The 23,649-nt window shown below is 35.0% G+C and overlaps 1 protein-coding gene across 4 annotated transcripts in view; it reads right to left on the reverse strand.

Moving 5' to 3' along the window:
* Positions 1 to 337: 337 nt before the first annotated feature.
* MYO6 (myosin VI) overlaps positions 338 to 23,649 on the reverse strand; it is a 105,538-nt gene continuing 82,226 nt past the window's right edge. For 2 of the 4 annotated variants that reach the window (XM_069011295.1, XM_069011293.1), the window contains exons 25-34: positions 22,277 to 22,427; positions 20,721 to 20,929; positions 20,254 to 20,332; positions 18,355 to 18,515; positions 15,045 to 15,074; positions 14,478 to 14,516; positions 11,191 to 11,294; positions 9,805 to 9,936; positions 5,253 to 5,471; positions 338 to 3,754 (exon numbers count right to left, since the gene is read on the reverse strand). In XM_069011295.1, the coding sequence (XP_068867396.1) occupies positions 3,555 to 3,754; positions 5,253 to 5,471; positions 9,805 to 9,936; positions 11,191 to 11,294; positions 14,478 to 14,516; positions 15,045 to 15,074; positions 18,355 to 18,515; positions 20,254 to 20,332; positions 20,721 to 20,929; positions 22,277 to 22,427 (1,324 nt within the window). In that variant the 3' untranslated portion in view covers positions 338 to 3,554. The other 2 variants (XM_069011294.1, XM_069011296.1) reach the window with 2 other exon arrangements.

Here is a 23,649-nt window from a genome sequence, read left to right on the forward strand (position 1 = left end):
GTTGACATATTGGAAGTGATAGCAATAAATGTCAAAAAAGAAGCAGTAATAAAAGTAAAAAGATACTTGTTTCAATAAATACTGAGAAATTAAGTGTGAGATTTAAGATAACAAAATGAGAATTTTTTAATACCAGAACGTTATTTTGGAGGAACACTTACCTTAGAAAATAAAGACAAAATATTTACTAGAATAAAGCTTTAAAAAGTAGCTTTAAGCACCAAAAATATCTGATAGAAAAGCAGCAGACAGTACCAGCAAAGGAATAATTTCATCTTTCTCAAAACTTAGTTAACCCTTATGCTTTTTGAAACACAAAATGGTAAGAAGATACAAGTGAGATTTCAACATGGAATGTGTTTATTTTTTATTTTTAATTTTCAGTACAGTATTAGGAGGTCATTTAAGCACTTTAAATAAAGATTTTTTGAGAAAAACCCAGAGGATTCAACTAGGTAAAGGAAAACACAATCTTATCAGTGGATAAAAGACAAGTATTGAATGACCTTAGGATCTTCAAAGTAGCATTCTCAAGAAAATGCATATTCCTGGGTCACCTAGTCAGAAATGTAGCCTAGTGTGGTGATTCTCCTCCTCTCCTTTGTTTTGTGGAGCATTTTAGGCAGATCTCAACTATAATGGACAGCTTCACTGACAGGCAGGAAGAATTTTTTTTTTTTTTAATCAAACACATAGGGAACCAAGCCAGTGTTTTTTAAAACCCAAATTATAATTTTCTCTATAACTAGATCAGAAGGGCATTAGGTCATCCTACAGTCCTAAAGATCAACCACCTTGCCTCCTTTCACATTTCCTCTCCAAATCAACCAACTGTGTAATTACCTGGCACAGTACGAGGGACCACAGAAACAACTGGTAAGCAGCTAAATATTGCCAGACATGTAAAAAAATTAAATAATCTGAAACTAACTGCAAATTAACGTCGTCGCACAAAAAGGTAAGTAAAACTAAGAGCAGAAGCTGCTTTTGGTGTGTAGTAAAAAAAAGGGGGAAAAAAGCAGCCTGCTACTGTGCAAACTAGAATACCCTGATTTCTGGAATGCATCTTCTGCTTCCCTCAGGCATACTGCTGGAGCAGTGCAGAGAGGTGGGAACATCTCATTTGAGATGTCCAGCCACCAGACCCTCTTACACTATTTACAAGTCCATTTTATTTTCATGATAGCTCATATTTGTTAGTAGTTTAGCAAAGAAAAATTTCCATATACTCCAGTCTCAAGAATAAATTTTCTTTCTGACGCCAGTCAAGGAAATCCTGACATAACTAAAAGATTAAAGATTGGAAAAATTCAGTTAATTTAAAGTTCCCTGCGGGTATGTTTACACACATACGTACTAAAATATTTAAGCACATATATGTGTGTATACCTACACATACACTTAAGCGTTTGAGGTTCTTTGCTTACTATGTTCAGTCTCACAAAATCCATGGATTTTTAAAGCTATATACACTGAGATGGAATGTGTTAAGTCAAGCAGCTAAACCCAGACAGAAATAAACACAGGTCAGGCCAGTGATTTTTATTACTTGGATCACATGGGCAAGCACAGGTGCTTGCAGTGCTAAGTGTCCAGGGACTGGAAGTTGTGATATTTTGGTTCCAATGCAGTTAACACATTAAACCAGTAACCTAAATTTCAAAAGCTGCACCTTTAAATTCATGCAACACTGTACAGGTTTGCACACAACTTTCCAGCCAGCAGTCTGATGCACTTCTCCTTGCATCTTCCAGCAAAAAACGCCTGTTTCAGTGAAGAATTTGGGTAAAATGAAAACTATTTTCTTGTTTGCAATCATATGACCAGGAAGTAGAGTGAATCTGCAGTGGAAGCTGAGATTCCCTGATGCAGTGGGTGTGTAGAGAGTTAACTATCACTTGAGTATCTCCACATTATTCCAGTAAGGAGTGCATTTATAACAACAAGCAGACTGTGGCATGCAACCACAGTCTAAGGTCAGCAAGGAGCTTTCTCTGTGCTACAGAACCACACCTCTTGAAAATTAAGTATATTTATGCATTTAAAAACTAAAGTTTCCAAGAGGTTTCATGCTGAGTAAAGAGTGAGGAAATTATTTTATACTGTCAGCAAACTCTGTCAGTTAAAAAGGGGTAGAATTTATTTTTAAATCAAGCTACGTAATTGGACATCAAGCTACTTGTATTTTGGATTTCTATCAGAGAGATAACGAATGGTCATGTTTAATTTGTTGAAATAATGGCCAGCAAGGTAAAGCAATGTTCACATAAGTGAGAGAGCTGTGTCTTAAAACTGTATGAAATTAATGATTCCCACCCACAAAAACTCCCCAAACAAACTGCTTAATAAGGGAACTGTTACAAGCTACGAAACTTGACAAAGGAGATTAATATAAAGCTCAGCATCCAAATCACTATGATATTCCAGTACACTAAAAATTGTAGCTATTTCATCAGCACATAGTATTAAGATGCATTATGTTATTGGACCAGTTTTTTACACAGTCTAACAAAAAGTACAGACCTTGTATATCTCGTTACAATTAAAATAAAGAGGATTTCTGAGGCTCAGGCCTCAATATTCAGTTAAGTTATACTGCCGGCAAAAAGCTGAACATATTTCCCTTGATGCTATCCTTAATCTTACATACCTTCAGATACAAGGCTTGGACAAATTTGTGTAATATATTGAAATTATACTACTTGGCTAAACAAACTGTCCAAGAATTGCTAAGAGAAATGTGGTCAGAAAAATACAGTCTAAAGCAGATTTGTACTTAAAAGGAAAAAAAAGAATTTATGAGAGAAGTGTTATAAGCCCTAATGAGCAGTACATTCTTTGAGGACCTCCAATATTACATTATATTGACATACATTAATGCTCTTCTTGGCATGCACAGAAAACCATATCTCTTAAACTAAGATAGAGAATGCATTAAATAAGAGTTTATGGGGGTCTCAAGTTTAGGAGGATTATCCATCAGGTTCTGGAAAACCAAAAATCATTAAATACAGACACTAACCAGTTTGCAAATCAGGACATAAAATGTCTCAGATTTATATAAAAGCATACTCCGACTTCTCCGCACCAGAAGTCAAAGCTAAGGCCTCCCAATTCCAGTTATTAAAAATAGCATATTCTCTTTACTAGGCCACCACTTGAAGCCAACTATTCAGTGTTTTAAAGAAGGAATCTTATAAAAAAGTGGTTGCAGTGCAGTTCTTTGCAATATGTACCCAAGAACAGACAGATTGCTTAGAAGTGTTAAGAGTTATAACAGAAACTGTTTAAGAAAATGCAACATATAAACAAAATGCAACAAACTACACTGACTGGAGTTTCTTCAAGGTCCTCATACCTGGTAAAGTTCACTACACAAATTAAACATCATGAAGTACAAATTAACAAACCACATGATTAATAAAATCTGTTCACTTTATATTAAACATCTACTCTGATTATAGAATGTTTACGCCCTCTGTAGCGCAGAGGAGCTCTTCCCTTTGTATCGTGGGCAAGGTTCTCATCCGAACGCTCCCGTGCCAAATGCCCAGTTATTTCAACAGGTTCTGCAGCATCGCCGTAGCGTAGGTAGGGCGAGCTTGCCTGCTTGCAATTGCGTTTTGGAGATACTGGATACCTCCACAGCGCTCCCAAATTTCTTCAAACTGTCTTGGTAAAATTTCAGCACCTCGCTTTCGGGTTAAGCCAGTCTCTTCAAGATTAAGCTCACACATATCCATATCATCCTTACCTGAAATGGTAAAGTGAGAAAGAAAACATTTTTTACATCATTCAAGGGTTCCATTAATAAAGATTAGACCTTTGTTAATTACATTTCCTCTCTGTAGCTCTGGTTTGCTAGTAGACTTCATAGTTTATGAGGAAGTCCTCAGACACAGCTATCTGCTGGTTTTCTGGTTTTTTGTTACACAGAGAACACTAAAGCAGTATGGGAATAAACTAGTATCAGATGGTGCAATTGACAAAGCTGTGCTTAAACACCAAGCAAAAAGTAATAAAGCAAAGAAGCTAAAAATTCATCATCTTGATATATTCTTCTGAAACCCACTAGAGGATGACAACTGCATTTGGATTACATATACTTTCAGTTTCAGGCCACTTCACAGTGAACTGCTTTACTATTTGTTTAAATGTAGCAAAGCAACTAAGAATTCCTGACTTTGGATCAAGTAGCTAATCTGCCAGCCTACCACTCAAAACAAACATTGTTTACCAAATGGGACCAACACAGACAACCCAGTGAAATGATAGGTGTAGCTCACACACTAAATTGTAATCTTATTTTTAACAGGTGATCACGACAGCAGTGCTACGTTTAGCTATGGGCTTTAGCTATGGGCTGAACAGCGACAGTTGGTATAAGGAATTCTACCTAAAATAATTTGCAGAAAACAAACTTTTGTTGCTAGTAAAGCATAAATCCGAAGTGAAACAAATTGGTTATGGCCTTTTCCTCAGTCTCTAAGTTAAATACAAAGACTCAAAACACAGAACCATAAGCAGCATTTCTCCTGTGTTTTCTCCCCTGCTCATTATCCTCCAGAAAACGTTGATACATTTCACTACCAGATAAATCTCTACCTATTCATTGCAAATTTATTGTAAATGTTTAAGATTAAAAAGCTATTCTCCCATACTAGGTAACATAAATAGGGTAAAAGCATCAGCTCGCTAATAGCCCCATGCTATGGAAAGACAATGTAACATATGCACAAATTGTTTTGATACAAACTGCTTGTAATTCTTCATAGCTAACTAAAAAACAGTACAATGATATACAGACCTTTTCTGATTTCTGCAATGCCCAATCAAAGTATTGGAAATGATAGTGCATATCATAATCAAAGCTAGATCAAGGTTGCTATCACCTTTCCCGGATAAATTGTGATGTTTTATCTTCACGCTGTCTCCAGTTCAATAAGTAGTCTGAGGACTCCTAATAATAAAACCCTTTATAATTCTATTCCCACTATGTCTATGGCTTCCCAAATTGATGTAAAACATGTAGCCAGTTACATCTACAAATGATACATCTTAAACATTCAGCCACCATCAACAGCAGTGCCAAATACTCAAATCCTGCCCAGATAAGAACTGGAGAGAAAAAAAAAAAAAAAAAAAAAAAAAGAGGATACAACTTGGGAAACTTGTAACCTCAGCCTCTTTTTCTAAGGTTCGTTATCAACCCTAAACCTTTTTAAGGTTCCAATTATGCTTTCAATACCTACCTGCTACAAGCAGAATGGGTGCCTTGTCAGGGTGAAGCTCCATCTGCCGAGCAATCCAGGGCCCATCAAAGTGTGCGTACCACCAACCCTTCTTCTTGTTCTGGGGGTCTTTGTACTGGTCCGCAGGGCGGATGAAGGGAATGCGGAAGTAGCGCTGTTGTCTGTTTATTTCAATCTCTTGTTGTCTGCCTGGTAGCTGGGCTGTGGGGTTCTGTTGGGCTATCATACAAAAAATTCCCCCAAAAATAAGCAAACAAAACAATTAGAAAACAAGAAAGCCATAATACTTGCTTTATTAATCAGCAAATTAGACAACAAACAAAACAACAAAACAAACAAGAAAACAAATAAACTCCTGCCAAAACCCAAGAGATTCTCTCTGAATTCAAGGTTATCTGAAGTCTCAGCAAACCTAAAAAGTACTCCCATCTCACATAATGTGCATTCTGTTAATCACAACAGCTAGAACAGTGGTCAAAAAAGGCTCATGTTAACTACTGTATCTCCATGTTTAGGAGATGGCATGTTTAGACAAAACAAAGTAAATAAAATAACGCATTCTGCTTTAAATCAATATGTAAGGCAAAACTTCCCATGCAACATTTCTTACCAATCAGAAACATTTATCATTAATTGCTTTAGTTCAGTCCATTTCTTTGTAAAAAACAAGGTCACTGCACAGAAGCATTTTCAGTTACAAGCATACAAAGCATCACTTGATAATGTTTGACAGTCAACACAAAAGGATACTGTTAGAAATTACTAATTTGTTAATAGGAATGTTGACAATAAATACTGCTTATTACAAGGCTGCCACCAAACAATTTTCTGCCTAGACTTCTGTATGTCAAAATCTCCCATTAGAGCTAATTTCTGGCTGCTTTCTTTTTTCAAGGAATTCTTTATTTCAGACCAACTGACTTTATTTCAGATCAACTGACCAAACTTCTAAAGGAGAAAGTTACATGAAATTTTTTCAAGCTTCATACATATTTTTGGTAAATATTTTCCATACACAGTCTTGGAGTGAGTTCCACGTATTTCAGACTCTGGAGAGAAGCTTGCTTTCAAATAAAAGCACATACTCTCTACATTAATTTATCAAATGATCAACCTTCTTAATCTTGCATATACACTATCATAATTAGTTTTAAATACTGAATGCTCTTAAAGGCAAAATCTTTTCCTTTAATGACTGCCCCTGCAAAAGTTTGTGACTGATCTTGTTTCAGTGGTTGACACCACCGTTACAAATACCCTCTTTAAGAACCTTTACCATCTCTATAAAAGAAAATCAGTATTAACAGTTGCATGTCTCAGCATAAAAGGTAATTAAAGTGAATTCCAATTTTTTCCTTGTCTGTTCAGCAACAAAGGTAATTTTTGAGCTCATATTTAATGATATGAAAAATGACAATCACTTTTACTAATGTATTTTTACAGTCATGAACAGGACTAATATAGACTACCAACTGCACCTTGAAATTTCTTCTCTTTAGATTCAAGCAAAAATAGTTTTTCTAAACTTGAAGAGAAGAACCTTGAAAACCCCCATGTGTTACACATATCAAATCTTTTTTTTATGTATGCAGAAAAAATAAACATAGAAGAAAAAAACACAGATTTTAACAGGTGAATGCTACTTTTATATATCAACTCTGATAAAATGCATACCTTACAGGGAGACAGAGTTTATAAAAAACTAATTCTATTTTCTAAAAATTATCTGAACATTTATCCCAGCAGATCAGTGCCTTAGTATTGTCAAATACTTTTGGCACTGCAATGGTAATTGCTAAGGCTCATTTCTACCCCTAAGCATATCTAAATCCAAGGGCAAATCTAGAGGACAGGAATGCTAAGCAGCCAATGTAGCCTCTACTCAGTGCTACAGAACTGTAGAGAACTTCTTTATTCAGAAGAAACCTTCACCTGAATGTTAGTTTGTGTGCTAGGAAAACAGTTGTTATATTAAGTTGATTCCAGAGTTTTGCTACAACAAAAAGCCATGTGCAGACAATTAAAAAAATGTTAGAACAAGAATGTTATTTCATGGGGGGTGTGGAAAAACACAGGAGATTATACCTTCCAAAAATTTACATAAGAAGGTTATTTCACTCTCCCTTCCCATGACTCTTCAAATGGGTAGGATTTCATGAAGACAAGTACATTTGTAAATTACTACAATAATGTGTAAGTACTATCAGATGAATAACATTGTCGAATTGTAAATTTTTTTTTTTATTATTAACTTCTATGTACTTGTGTAGCAAAACACTGGATCAATCAATGTTAGTATAGAGCTCTCAAGTGTTCCTATTCTTCAAAGTTAGCTTAAACAACCATCTCCTCACTTACTTGAGTTGCTCAAAAATGGTGCAAAATCTGTGAACAAATATTACATGTTGAACAAAACACAAAAGTGCTGATCCTTTATAAGTTATGGTTTCATTACTTCAACATTTTTCACCAATGCTGATGACAGACAAATGGGAATTCTAGTTACAAAATAAACACAGATTCTAAGTATTTCTACTTATTTTCTACTTCTATTTTCATTAGGATTTAACCCTGAAATTAATCACTTCAATAATTTGCGATGCCTGTTACAAAGCCTCAGTGGTATACGTGCACAGCACAGACTGCTGTGACAAATCTGCTAGTTAATTAATGTAGTACTTTTCATTTTTGACATTTCTGCTAGGAAAAAAACTTCCAGACCTCTGTCAATACCAAACCTGTCTATTCCAACAATAATATATAAATCAGTGTGTAGCTTCTATACTGAATGCATGAATTTAATTAAGGATACTTATAAAATTACATTAAAGGATACTGTAAAATTACATTAAATCACTGAAGAAATGGAAAGAATAAACTACATCATTTGAAGCACACATCCACTGACACCAGAAAGACTTTTAGCTTAAACACCTAAGAAATCAGAATTCCTTCTTACGACCTTTTCAGATCACTGTAATATATATATATGTGAAATGCCCATGTAGTATAATTATTTGCAATAGGAAGATTTATACTGACATGAAGAGTCTCTACAGGTCACTATCATTTTCTTTTGAACTGCATGGTTCTCTTCAAAAAATGATGCTATATTTCAATGGAGGTAAAAAAATGCAATGAAAAACACTGAAAAGAATGCAGCAAATGTCTGAATAAATGAGATGAGAACATGAATATTCCCAGCTTTGTGTGCAAAAATCCAAAGATCATCTACTCTGTGATACTTCCCATCAGCAATACTGTGTATGAATATTTTACCCATTTAACTCCAGAGAGAACTTGCGAGCTCAAATTCAAAGCAATTTACCACTTTGCAGAAGTGCTTCAAATGTCTTTTCCTGCCATTTCAGTCACAAGCTTTCTTAAGCACCTAAAACCACATTTCAGACATAAGGACCCATTCTTTGATAATATCTTCTCCAGGGGTCCAGATTTCACCTGCCACATATCCATACTAAAGTTCCCTGAAAACCTCAAACTCAGGTAATGCTCAAGCAATGCATAACTCAAGTAAATGAATCAAGGGGAAAGGAGATGCCTTTGTACATGGGCTGAGAGTACATAGGGCACTTGCATACTCTGAGATCTTCATTCTCCATGTCCCACGACAATGCCTTAATCTCAGGCTCATGTGACTTTGGGGAGAGCACCTTCTCCCCATCTTCCCTTTCCTTTGTCTCTCCCATGAATTGTGTGGCAGGAGCACAAATATCATGGAACCAGAAGACAGCAGGAATGATCTGACTAAATTATTCCATGCATTTACTGTGATTCTTTAAATTTCTTAGATTCCTTTTATAACAGATCATCACTGGACTTTGAGGAGGGATGTTGGGAAAAGAGTAACAGTCCACTCTGTTAATGTAACTCCAGAAACTGGATACGGCATTTTCAGGTCTGGCAGTCAAACTCCTACACTTTCTTGATGCATGTGAAAGGAAGTAACTCTGATTAGTGTGTTGCTTTGACAATGAAGACCCATCTGTGAAATCAGTAGAATGAGGGTTTAAATAGAAAGCAGGGTCTATGCAAGGTTTGTCACCCCATGAGCCAAAATTGCAATATCAACACTCAAAGAATTTTTAAAAGAGGATGTAACATGATGTATGTAAGCAGTGATGTAAACAACAGAATTATTATTAGCACCTTTTAAACATACCTACATCTATGTTGACACAGCTATATATTATGAAATAATAAAGTAGTACAGCAATGAACATTTAACAAAAAATGCCAGCAACTGCATCAGTAGATCAAGAACTCTTTTTAACAGATGTCAGCTGGATGTGAGAAAAGGTTTTAACAGAGAGCTATTCAGCACAAGTAGCTGAGTCTACCAAAAAGAATTTTAATTTCTCTGAAGAATTTGCCAGTTTCAATCTTTCCAAAATATTTACTTTAAATCAACATAAAAACACTCCTAAAACTTCCAAGTTTCTTCAACCTAGCAAACCAAAAATTCATTCTAGAAATGTTTTCTTCAGAATATTATCAGAAAAATTATTATAAGCACAAAATTATCTCTCCTCACCATAGTCTGTGACTGATTTGGGAGCACGCTGTTCTGTTTCTGCATTGCGTTTCTTATTCTTGGATTTCCAAGCATGATACACCTTTAGCCTTCGGTGGAACTCTTCCCTGCAAGCTGCCAAGAGTTCAATATCTATCCCAAAAAAAGGAGAAGGGGAAGGCATGAGTGAGAAAAGTCAGAAAAATTATTTATTAAATGCTTTTCTATATTGATAGATATATGATTTGCGATCAAGCAGTAACACTAATATGCAACAATGTAATATATAAAACCCTCATTCTCTGCAGCACAGGGCCTGCGTTTAATGGCCCAGAAAGTCCCTCAGAGTTTGATGCATCCTTTAGAGTAAAGGCAGTCCCCAAAGTAGCTGTTGTACTGGGACATTTGGAGCCGTGAAATGCTACAAATATTTCTGCTGACAGTATCAAAACACAAGCAGAACAGAAACAAACAAAAAAAGATAAAACTGCAGCACTGAACTTTATTTCTGCAACTGAAAATAAAGAAAAACAGCAATTTGACTGCTCAGATTTGCATTCTTTTTTACCTATTTTAATTTTTCTGAATTTCATTATACTAAGAGACTGAATGATGACAAGGCTTTTTCATTAGTCATCTAAAAGTATCCAAGTTAGCTTAACTCCCAGCCCACACAGACTGCACCACCTATACAGCTGAAAATGTTGCTCTAGTCTTGCATACGTAAAAACAGTAAAAGAGGTAGAATTTGTTTCCAATTTCTACATCCAGGAAGAAATTCTGAGTGATCTTAAATAAGAAATTAACCACCTGCTTTCAATAGGAAGCAGGAAAAAACAGTAATATCTAAAAAAGGAATAATTCTTATCTGTTTCTATCTTCATAGCATTGAGGATAAAGTGATTAATGCCCACTGTAAGCTTCCCAAAAGAAGTTACACATTTTGAAAATTAAAGAATGATATGAGTATCTAAGACAGAAAATATTTTTACACTGTATTTTACGTGACATTTTTGCTTTCTTTATGATCTGGTGACAGCAAAAGTGATAATAAAAAAATTCTTAGAACATGCAAATTCTAGATAAAGCATAATAACTATTATTCCCTCTGTGGAAGTTCATCAAACTGAGTGAACGTAATTAAGAAGTTCTAACATGTATTTTATGGCCCAAGCAGTTTAATATCATAAATATATAATACCTACAAGACATAACAATGGAAATTCTGTTTCCTTAATATGGAAACAGCTTCATTTATTGTTCTTCTGGGGGTAAGAGAACTTTTTGTAAATAATTTTTTATTCACATTAACTTAAATAAATTTTTTTTCTTTGTTATAGGCAGAAAGTAACACCTTTCATAGAACTACAACTTGAACTCTTTCTCAAATCAGAAAAAAACACTTACCACAGGATGTGTTGATTGTATCACGAAGCTCTGCATATTTCCACTTACTGAGATCATGCTTCTTAGTACCAGCAGCAGCTTTTGTGGCTTGCACTGCAGGACCCCTACAATTATTTTAAAAATATATATGGTTTTTTTTTCAAGTATTAAACAGGAATTGTTTTAAGAAGAGGAAGAGAGCCCATGATCAACAATGCATCGTATGCTTACTGCAGACCAGTAGCAGAGGGACTGAATTCTAAGGCAAAAAAACACATTATTTTCAAGATGTTCAAATTATTAAGAGAAAATGAAAATATATTTTATGCACAAAATCATATCGTAATCTGACTGGCCTCCTAGAGATTAAAAGGAATTGTCATTAATACTGTTCATATATGAAAAGACACATATTCTGTGTATCTCATCCCACACTGATGTACATTTTACTTAGTGCTGACCAAGACACAGAAAACAAAGACTGACCATAGACATTTATAGTTCCATTCAAAAAACAGACAAGGAAAACTATTTCTGAAGTAGAAAATGGAAAAGGAAGAAAAGGCCTTTCCTCTTCTATTTAAAATTGGTCTAGGACAAAAATCCTTGTTCCAAAGCTTGAGAAAATAGTCTCTTTGATGAATACTTAAGAGAAGAAACCAAATTAATTCTATATTCACTGTACAGTGGCTATCTGATAACAGCAATATTTATTCTGGGGTTGGGGGTGATGATACTGATCACCAAGAAATACCACGGTAAAAAAGACCACTTTTTACTGACCAGTAAAGAAAAGACTCATCCAAATCCCACATTTTCCAAAGGCAAAAAGACTTCACCATGTAGGTAATACAAGTAAGTCAACAGCAAATGCAAGTGAGAAATTATTACTAAAATCTCAATAATCTTTTAAGAAAATGTACAAGGTTTCCATGTACAAAATGAACGTTACATGTAAAGATAGGCCTGAATTTATTTTTTTTCCCAAGAAATATGGTACGGGTAAGTGGAAGAACCCTCCCTTAGGAATGGCAAACTTCCTGCGGATTATTTGCCTGTAAAGTAAGTTCAAAACATTGCAACTTTCAGTGGCGATCTGCACACCTTTTAAACACTAAGGAATTCAAGAACACACGCGTGATTTTACCAACCTCTGCTCAGGACTAAGAACATAAATTGAATTATTTCAGGATCTGAGTGAATTTGTTCAAAAGAAAAATTAAAGTTAAATCGTTAACAGGGTAGCAAAATTCTTGATGCAAGAAGATGAAACCAGGCCTTTTCATTGGAAGATGTGTTTGTGCAGTAATATCTTTGTGGGACAGGCACATTATTACAATAGGTATAATCTAGTGAATATTATTTTAACATTTATTTTTCCATAAAGGTCTCATGTGGTACTGCAAAGTTTCATGTTTATTTTCCTTTTTTAATTACTAGATTATAAATAACTATTATTACCTGAAAATTTTCTTTATGCAGATAGAGCAGTTTTGAAAGCAGAAATAACAATTGAATAAACCAAACGTTCTTCTTAACTGAACCATCTCTTCAGTATAATTAAAACTACAGAACCTTTCTGTTGCAGTAGCAGCTTAGTGCCTACTCACACTACTAATCCGAGTCCATACACAGCTTCCAGTTAAGAGTATGTGAGAAGTTCGACTTAAAAATGGACTCTCACTTAGCAGTACTTGTGAGTGTAAAACAAAAAACCAAACTCCTTCAAAATATATACTTTAATATTTTGTTACTATTGGCATTTCCTGTAGGACATTAAGGATTGCTGATAAATAATTTCCGCTGCCTGGTGTCTAACCTTCTTGAACCTAATTTGACAAATCCTAAGGATTTTCCTTATTTAACAACACTACCCACCACTCTAAGAGTTTGCTACCTAATTCAGAGCAGCAGAACTAGGCTGTATGATCTCTAGTTAAACTAGTAATCTTTAAGAATGCTAATCCAATTGAATGGCTTAGTCTTTCTATTAGGGTACTACTCTGCACTCTGAAGATCACTTACTTGTTTTCTACATGACTTTAAGCATAACAGTCTGGCATTAAGAGGAGCATCACACTTGACATTCAATCTTCACTGCTCCGTATGAGAGTTATGTATCATAAACAGTATTTTCAGACTAAAAATACAAAAGATCAGTCTCATGTCAACAGTTTCCAGTGTATGAAAAGTGAGACAAATTTAGTTAAACAAGCATGTAGTAAGAGGTACTGCATTTTGAATTCCACCAAAACACAAAGCCTCTGATTTTGCCTCAAAGTTTTGCCATTTTTTAGTACATTAAAAATTGGCCACTGTCATTGGAACTGTGTCACTATACATAATACAACTTTAAATTGACATGCTACTTTAATTACGCACAATGTGGTTTATTCCTATTCTTAAAATAATACTGCAGGAAAAAAATTTATTTACCAGCTGCATTCCAATTATCCATGCTACCACTAGAAAACCCATCAAACGTGAGAGTGATCATCTTCAGACTATCTATACATAGCTTAGTAACTTGTTTAACAACAGATTCACTTTTAAAAACTCTAAATAATTTTTCTTCTTCTGTAAGCTTCATAAAATCAATGTCTGAGGTTATTTCTACCCTCAAGTTGCAGAAAAAACTTTCTAATTACTTGCTGATATGGAAAACAATCATAAAAATTTCTTTCAACAGAGAATTAGTATTTTACCAACTATATTCAGACCAAAACCTGCATTTATTTTTCCTTCTTCACTGTGCATAAAATCTTGCATTACCATTCAAGAAATCTCAAAACAAATTCAAGAAATCCGTCTAGATATCTTAAGAGGGTTTTTAATATGCTCTTACCATGGTAATTTTCAAAACTGCTTTTATTTTATGGGAACTCTAATTAGAATATTTTCTTACTAAAAGCCCAAACAGTTATATTACTATTAAGTAACTTCATTAACTCTGTGCTGAATCTGTAGAAATACACCTTTAAAAGATGTGGAGCCTTGTGTTCTATTATCACATAGGTGAAAAGAAAAGAAAGCTAGAAAAACGTTAACAAAATTACACAAAATAACAGAGTAGGTGAATTATTTTTATTCTTTTTTAATATAATCAATTAAAATAGCTGAAAAATAACTGCTGAAAAAAAGAGTATTGTTAAAGGAAATTTACCTGAAAAATATAATTTGTGTATCTTCTTATCACTTAAAAAAAACCAGATTCCATTACTTTTAATTCCATAATAATTCAACCCATTTCATGTGTGATTTGTTTTTATAAAATGATTGATTCACTGGTGTTATATCTCCTCACCTACCTAGACAATATTGCTGACATTTCAGTGGCCATTTGTTCCCTACAAGAAAATTGGTAAATGAGCATAAACCAAAATATATTGATATAAAAACAGCCTTTTTAACTGTGAAAGTCTCTTGACAATCAAACTGAAGTTAAATGAAGTGCACAGGAAATGGCTACGCATTTTAAATTATTTCCATACACACACATACATACATACATATATATATATATATATATATATATATATACACATATACACACACACACACACAGAGTCCTGATTCTGTAAAGAGCAATAAATCACACAGGGCAGTGAAAAATGGATGGTATGTGAACAACTTTACAACAATTATATAAAAATTTTTGAATATATATTATTAGGTATATTTGATTATTAAAGGGTTTATTAGACACAAGCAAAGCAGTGAATATAAGTTATTAAAAACTGATTTAGACATTACAGATGCATACTAATAAAGATTACGCTGGGGTATTAGTATATAAGAGGACAATATCAATTTCTTTTGATTAATTAGTGTGGCTTTTATCTATTAAAGCATTCAAATGGAAAAAAATGCCATACGCAGTCATTTGTGGCTTTGTTCCATTGGCTCTGCAAATAGAAGACATTTATGTTAGACAGACTACTGCCTAGTTAATATTCCAATAATCTGAAGTGAGAAAAGATGGGTCATAGCATTTCCTGCTCTCTCACATCTTCTTTATTATCTTATGAATTTTTTTATTATTATTTTTTGACTGATTATATATAAAGCTTTTTTCCATCCCAACTTTTGCATTCAATGATGACTGAAATTACAATCTAGAAAAAAAATGCACAAGTGAAAACTTCCCCCAGCCTTTCTTCCCTGTCCCATCTTTCAAAATCAGAGACTTTGAGACATGCTACAGATGTATTTCATGCTTGGATAAGTGTATCACAAGAAACAGCAGCAATCCTCCTGTAGCTACTCTGGGAACAGGATGGATGCTCTTCCTGCAAGCTGTGGACAGATGCTGAGTCTATCTGCTATACTGGAAACCCACAGGTGCACACACATAGCACTAAACATGCTACAAATTAGGACTTTTCTGGATTGTTCTGATGCAACACCTAGAACATATACACTCACAACACTCTCTAAGACTAGCTTCTTTTGGTGTTATATGCCATATTGTATGTTTCAATAAGCCACAGGAAAACACTGCCCAGTTGAAAGCAGATACCTATTATTTAAATTATTTTTTTTCCTTGAGTGCTAAGCCCTACTGTTAATTTACCCCCAGATGCAGTAAATCACTTACTACACATCCTTTCAAACTGTGGATGAGTAGTAAAATTGGATAAAGCTAGACAAGGTCCAGCAGATCCAGCACAGAATAAGCATGAATGAAAATGCTGAATCTGCTACCAGAACAACCAACTTTTCTTCTTTACAGAAGCCAACAAATAGATTTTTCAAGGAAACTGCTAATACTTACGCACCCTGAAATATCTATGAAAGCTAATGGGGAATGCAGCAAGGTATTGAGGAGAAAAAAAATAAAATAGAGGCTAGTCATGTTCAAATATGACAACACTAAAGTGTCACATCTTCCTTAAAAATAAGCACATAAAATCCCCTTTTTCTTACTCTTTTCACTCCACAGTTAGCACCATACAATGGAAAATACCCTTTTTTATTCATGCCAATATGTGAGCATGAAAACCATTTTTTATAAAACTGTTTGAAAACACTGCAGAACCAGCACACTGCACGAATTGAGTACAAAGTCATACATGCTTTATCTTACTACAGCAAAATTTAACAGAAAAGGTATATATACTAATATAAAAGTAAATTATTTTAGTGCATCACATGTATGTAATATGTCAGCCTCAAATGTGGAAGATGGCAGACTAGAACTTCTTTGGACTCTAGTAAAATTTTGACTGGCATTATATAAAATAAGCCCTAAGCATTTATTATTTAATTATTAAATTGTGTATTTTGTTTTAACCAATAGTTTTAATTTCACTGAATTTCCATAGCTGCTACCTTTAAGCCAACTCCTGAAATTACATGAAAATCTATCCTCTGATTTCAGTAGGATATTCTGGGGTCTGGGGAATGCTTTAGTATTTTGGTTTTAAACAAACTAAAATAAAATCAAATCAAAAATTAAATTAAAAGTATTCTATTCAGGTTTTTAATGTGCTTTAAACTATTTGAAGTAGACATTAGAAACAAAAGGGAAAACAATTTGCCAATGAGATAAAAAAAATCTCACATAAGCAGAAAAATCTATTACTTTTTTCTAGATATAGGCATTATCTTGTTCAAGGAATGATTTTACATCTCTATGCTAACATGTTCAGACGATTCAGCACTCTCCAGCCATTCAGAAGAGTCTTCAATCTCCTACCACTAGCTACACAGCAGAGAGAAACTGGCAGTCAAAGAGTTACAATGACAATTAGCTCACCATCCATTCTGGGATTATACAAGAAAGACAAATGTCAAATCACCTGTGAGCAGTAGGAAACACTGTGGAGATTAGAGCTTCACTGACAGAAAAGTGAGTGAATTCTCTGAGCTCTTCTTGTCTATTGCCTCCTTTCTTTCATATTTAAGAGAGCTCTGCCAGGTTGCAACATTAGAGTGACTTTGTGTTTACCTTCAAAGTATTGCACCAAAATCCAGACAGGAAAAGTGGTGAAGCACTGGAAAGGCTGACCAGGGAAGCTGTGGATGCCCCATCCCTGAAGGTGTTCAAGACCAGGCTGGATGGGGCTCTGATCTACCTGGTTTAGTGGAAGGTGTCCCTGCCCATGGCAGGAGGTTGGAACAAGATCATCTTCAAAGTCCCCTTCCAACACAAACCATTCTGATTCTGTGAATTTGAGCATGTCAGTCTCATCGGAGACAATATCACAGCTATTGTAGAACTGAGGGGAAAACGACAACTTATTTCAGTGGAACTGTCTAAAATTCAATACTGTACATGAAAAAAAAAAAATACCCACCTATCTCAAGTAGGCATACGGTTATTAAAAGAAAAGTATACATCTAGATAAAATTGGGTAGCAAATGGAACACATCTGGGAGTTTGAAATTCCATACCAGATTTTCTTTCACCCATTTCAACAACAACAAACTGAGTAGTACTAATGAAGTCATGCAATCATGTTCATAGGTCCCTTTATGCAACTTGACCAATAAGTACCATTTTTACTGGAACTTCTAAGATGCTTCTAAGGCATCACCTTTTACACATGAAGAGCTCTTGCTTTGTGGACAGGCAGCGAGGTTCTGTATATCAAAAGTTAAGCTCCTCTTATGACACATCAAAAATTCACACAAAACAAGACGAACATTTCATTTTTGAACCTATGTTAGGTATGTTCATTCCACTTGAAAAAATCTTACCGGCCATGACCCAGAAATAACTATTATTTTTGCATTCAAACAGGGCTTCTTGTTTAAAAAAAAAAAAAATCCCGCACTAATTCACTGTACAAATGGAACCATCAAATCTTAGTAAAGATGTATTTTATTACTACTTACCACTGAAGAAATTCCATTCCCTACTTTAAATGAGTCATAAAAATCAGAATTTAAAGTTTGCCATCCTTGTCAGAACTCAGAAAGAGAACTGCAGTCATAATCACAAGCACCTACAAAATTACTGATGTACCAAGATGCAAAATGAAGAAAGTCTAAGCAAAAGCAATCTATTTCTAACAAATTTCAAAAGTTAATTTGAAAAACATTCTGATACACTAAGAGGGTCCACTTCATAAACACAGTTACACAAAAACGACAAGAGCATAGTCTTAAAGGAATCAGGACAGGAAGAAAAAAAAAAAACAAAACCCACAGAGAGGAAAATGTAACTACTTAACTCCGTACCTGCGCAAACCTAAATCAAGCTGAGCCTCATCACTGATGAGTTCTGCCTCGCTCTGGGCAATTCTCATTGCAAGTTCATGGTCACGACGTTCCTGTTCAAGCACTGCCTGGTGCTGGGTTTCCTCCTCTCTTTCTCTGGCTAGCTGAGCCTCAATTTCAGCCTGTTTTAGAATAACACACCTTCAACCTTACCCAGTCAAAACCAAAATGCTACAAAATCATTGTTAGAAAAATATGCAAAGTAGTATATTAGCTTTTCAAAACATGTACACTTTACAGAACAGAAAAATTAACACTGTTAGTATTTAGTTTGACCCAAGAAAAATGAAACAGCTACAAACTGAATCTTGGTTTTCATATAGTTTATCAAATAATTATTGTCCACTTTTTCAAATAAAGTGCCAAGTAATTATTACTTATTTAAAAATAAAAGAAATATTTTATTCACTATTACAAAAATTAGCCTACAAAAGTTTTTAGAATCATTAAAACTCAAATGAAACAGAGACTATGGTTACTCCTCCACAGCACTAACACAATACGTCCTTGATACTCTGCTCTTGGCATTACAGGACTTCGTGTTAGGCACCACACTGCACATAGGTCTGTGGCTCATTTTGAAAAGGGACTAAGACAGACACTGGAATTCTCTGTGGAACTGATCTGGCTTTGAATTTAAGCAAACAGTAAAACTTCCAACTTAGTGCAATGCAGGAGCAATTCAAATATACTGCCTTTGCAGAGCCAAACAACAACAGCAGCTTACCATAATTACTTCACAAAAAGCCTTGCATGCACAGTAAGTAAAACAGGACCATCCAATTCTTACTTTCAAAAGGCATGTACACCAAGTTTTAGCAGTGCCTTTATGGGTGTCCAAAAATCAACGAAGGAAACACAGTTGTTTCCCACTCATCATTGTGAAGTTGCACCACTAAAGCTATACAATTCCACCAGTGACTTTACCCCATGAATCCCATTTTAGATTAGCTGATAAGACCAACCACCAGGAGGAAAGATAATGAGAAATTAACTGTATGTGGGAGAATGAAACACCCTACTGGATTATGTATCTGCTTGGATCCAAACCCAGCATTTTTAAGTAAAAGTGTAAATTACATTCTGCATTGCAGATATCCACAGCTCAGAAATAAAGAAACATTGATAAAGACAATCCCAATAGATGTTCTTTTTCTCTTACAACTGCTATCCCAGGTCACCCAAGAATCTCCAAGAAAAAAGGAAAGAAGGATATAGGGGCCAAACACATCTCAGACTGAGAATTTGTAATGAAATCAGTAAGATTTGCCATAAATCCAGGGGAAGGGTGAAGGAGTAGGGTTTGAGCCGCATGTATTTAGCGTACATGAATGTAGTCAAAGGGGTTACCAAAGACAGTCCTGCATCCGCTCATTATTACCAATACTCTCAAAGTGTTTGCAGTTAAGCAAGTACATGACAGTCCAAGTCCAGATGTGACTTTAGTAAAAGAATGCCAAACTTGCCTGACACGGGACACCCACAAAACCTTCAAAGGCTAAGCTAGGATTCTCCAGTGTTGTGTATTTTTAACTTTAAAATAACTTTTAAAACCCTTTAAAAACAGATGTACCTCTACTCAGAAGACCTGAAGTTGCTTGAGAACTAGAAATAGGTGCTCTGTCTTGGGATGCCCTAAACATGACATTTGCCTTACATTTACTACTGAAGCAACACTGGTGAATGACTCTGAGACACCCATTTATAGAAAGAAGCCATTAGACTCAGTGGAGAACCTAAGCTACAAAAAAGATTTTAAAATAAGTAAATAAATACAACAAAGCAAACAGACAACTCCAAAACCACCACCACCACAATAACAAAAAATTCCCCAAAGCCACACACAGCTAAAGCATTAACCTGAAGACGCTTTTCTTCCTCTTCCCTCTTTTTTCTCTCTTCCTCTTCTTGTTTTCTCTTTGCCTCAATCTCAGATTTCCTATTACATAAGAGGAGAAGAAAATGAAAACATGTTATTATGATGCAACTGAACAAGAAACAGTAAGAAATACAAAGTCTCTTTCATAAAACTGAATGGTAATCCAGAAGTCAGTGCAGTTCTGATGACAGGACACTACATGTAAGTCATGAAATTTTTCAAGTTCATCTGTATTTCCAGCTGCATCATATAATTTCTTCCATATGCTCTTTTCACACTTGCCTTATAAATCAGTGGGAAAGGAAATGTTTCAGCACTGCGCAGCACACCCAGAATATAATCCAAGTGACTCTCTAAGTGTAAGTGTATCAAAAACAACCTCATTAAAAAGCCTTTCCTGTTTTCTACTCATTCTATAACCAGCAACTTATTCAAATTCAAGACTCACAGCCGTCTTTCCTCTTCATCCTTCCTTCGTTTTTGTTCTTCCTCTTCACGTCTCTTTCTTTCTTTTTCCATTTCCTCCTGGATGCGTCGTAGCCTCTCTGCTTCATCCTCTTGCTGCTTTTTCTTTTGCAGTGCACTCAGAAGCTGCTCTGAGCTTTTAACTAAAGCATCATATTCTTTCTGTATCTGTTCTCTAGTCATTATAGTGGTCTGCAAAAATAATAAGGGGGGTATTCTTTTTCATTTGTACTTCACTTTTGAAAACATATACTGAAAAAATATAAAGTGAAATGAGATCACTGAGCACTATACTTAAATCGTATACACACTTCAGAGTGGGGAAGCTTGAGTCCATTCTTCCCTTTCTTAGTAAAATCCTGAGGACTCATTACTCTCCTCTCTCCTATAAAACCACACAAAGTAATCTCCATTTCATCACTTAAATTAAACATGACTTCTTTTCAAAACATGCCTTCATATTTTAAATCTTGCAGTTTTAAGCAACAGAAATTGATTTCTAACATGCTAGGATGGAAGGCCTGCCCATGTGTATTTTGCATTGTGTTCTTCTTTAGTGGTTATTTACAGCCCTGCTTTTATGTTGTAGCATAAAATAGTTTTTCTTAATATTTTTGCTAGCACTTATAAAAAACAGTGCAATGTGTTGTGACTAACTTTTTCTAAAAAGTTATTAGTAACAAATGACAGGTTGAAAATGCTTCAAAAATTGCCTTTGCTACACACATTTTCAAACTTTATTGATAGGTACAAATTAATTTCATCTTACAATTCACATCTTACTAATACAACTGCAATATGGGGTGTTTGCTGACCTTTTCCGATGGTGTATCATGATGACAATCAAATTATATCATTTTTATTAGAAAAGAGAACTCTAAGTTGACAGGTTAACTCTACCATCTTTTCAACAGTGATTTTAAATAAAGAAATCTTAATATGGTACACTAAGAAAGCCATAATATTGCATGAAACAAGAATTCAACAAACCAAATTTTTTCTAACACTGATAAATGCCAGTGTGCTTTCATTCTGTCTTTGTGCTTCTGTGGTAAGAAACAGAGAGCTATAGACCTGAAGCATAATCAGCAAGTTGAATTCTCTTTACTACCAAGTCTGAAAAAATCTCATAACTGGAATAGAAATGCTTTTATTCTGTGAAAAATGCTTGTCTGTTTCAGGCCTTATTAAGTTAAAATATTGGTAATATGCATTATTCCAATAAAGAAAGCAACAAAGAAATTATTGACAACACTTGGTCTCATAATATCAAGATACATTTTTTCTTTAAAACCTTCAGTGCTAGTTTTGACACACAAATGATAATACCAAAGTCTAGATATATGCATCTATTTTCCGGATTTCCTTCAGTTATATTCACAAATAATCTTAAACAGGAATTACCCAATGACTGAAAATTAAGACCACCATATTAAAGTATCTTTTCTATTAAGAAAAATGCATTGGCCTTCTTCTTTAGATGAAGCTTTTTAAAGATTCCAGTACCAAGACAATATTTCTCTCATTATTATCACATACCTTAATTTTGGTCATTGAAGCATCAATAGAATCCTCCAGCTCCTTGACCTGCTTGCTTGTCTCTGCTTTCCCCTCCTTCAGAGCACTTACTACTTCATTAAATTTGTCAAGTCTCTTCTTCAGTGTACGTACTTTTATCAGACCATCAATGCTGTGAAGGTAAGACAGCTTACTTGTATCTTGAGATGATTTTGGAAGGTGGTATTTTTTAAAACTCAACTAATATAAAAAAGGTAGCAGGGAAGACAAGTTATGCCTTCTGACAAAACTCACCCTCTTTTCTGAAATTCAAACATTATCACACCAAGTAACTTAGTAATGGAGCCTTTTCCAAACAGTTCTAATACTAATAAGCAGACAGTGACTCAAAATGGAAAAATGCATTTTTATTTTGAGAATTAATTGGGGTTGTTTTTTTTTGGTTTTTTTTTCACAATAATAAATCATTAGTATCCACTAGAGGATTTTAACTGGAGGGGATAAAGGTAGTAGTGTAGTGCCACGTATTCAAAGAGCAATAATGGAATGAATCAGATAAAACTTAACTACACAGCAGGGAACACAGTCATTACACCCCAAAGGAGTGAGAAAACAAGGCTGGGGAAGAGTTCAGGAAAACTCAGGAGTTTTTTTAAGACCTGCTACTGAAGGCCCCACACAGAAGTTACAACTCTGCAGACAGTCTTCTTTCTAAACAGAAATCACTGAACTGGGATTCACAAAATCAAAATACAAAAGTAGAAACTAAATCAAATAATTAAAGTTGAGCACCATATAGCTCAAAAATAAAGGAAATGTCAGAAATGCCAAGATTCAAAATGAAATATAATTCTCAAAGGATATAAAAGAAAACACTTTATAAGAAGCCCGCTACTAGAACAGAATTGCATCTCTGTCAAAGAACATAGAGGTGTCAGCAGAGCTTAATGACTGAAGTAGTTTTTCCATCAGTATTCCCTGCAACCAGCTAATGAAATTAATTCCAAGAGGAGACAAGACAGACAGAACACAATTATTTTTAAGATGAAAATGGAAGGGAGCCTATAAAGGAAGATGTGAATGGGTGTGTTGGTTTAACACAGCCTGGTTTTTGGTGGGGGCAGGAGAAAAGCTGCTCAAAACTTCTATGTCCAGCACAGAGCCAATCACTGAAGGCTCTGATGATGGGCAGGTTACCAGCCCAATTAGAGAAGCTGGTAACTCCTCTGTGATGACATATTTAAGAAAGGAAAAAGCGCAGGAAGTTCTCCTTCTCCCGAGGGGTGGTGAAGTGGCAGCAGTGACCTATCCCAGCGGGGGCTGCTGTGGCCCATCCCAGAGGGGGCCACCAGGGGCCGTGCAGCCGGCTCCTTCCCAAGGCTGGGACCATGAGG

The sequence above is a fragment of the Aphelocoma coerulescens genome, chromosome 3, assembly GCF_041296385.1.
Source record: "Aphelocoma coerulescens isolate FSJ_1873_10779 chromosome 3, UR_Acoe_1.0, whole genome shotgun sequence".
Taxonomy (NCBI): domain Eukaryota; kingdom Metazoa; phylum Chordata; class Aves; order Passeriformes; family Corvidae; genus Aphelocoma; species Aphelocoma coerulescens.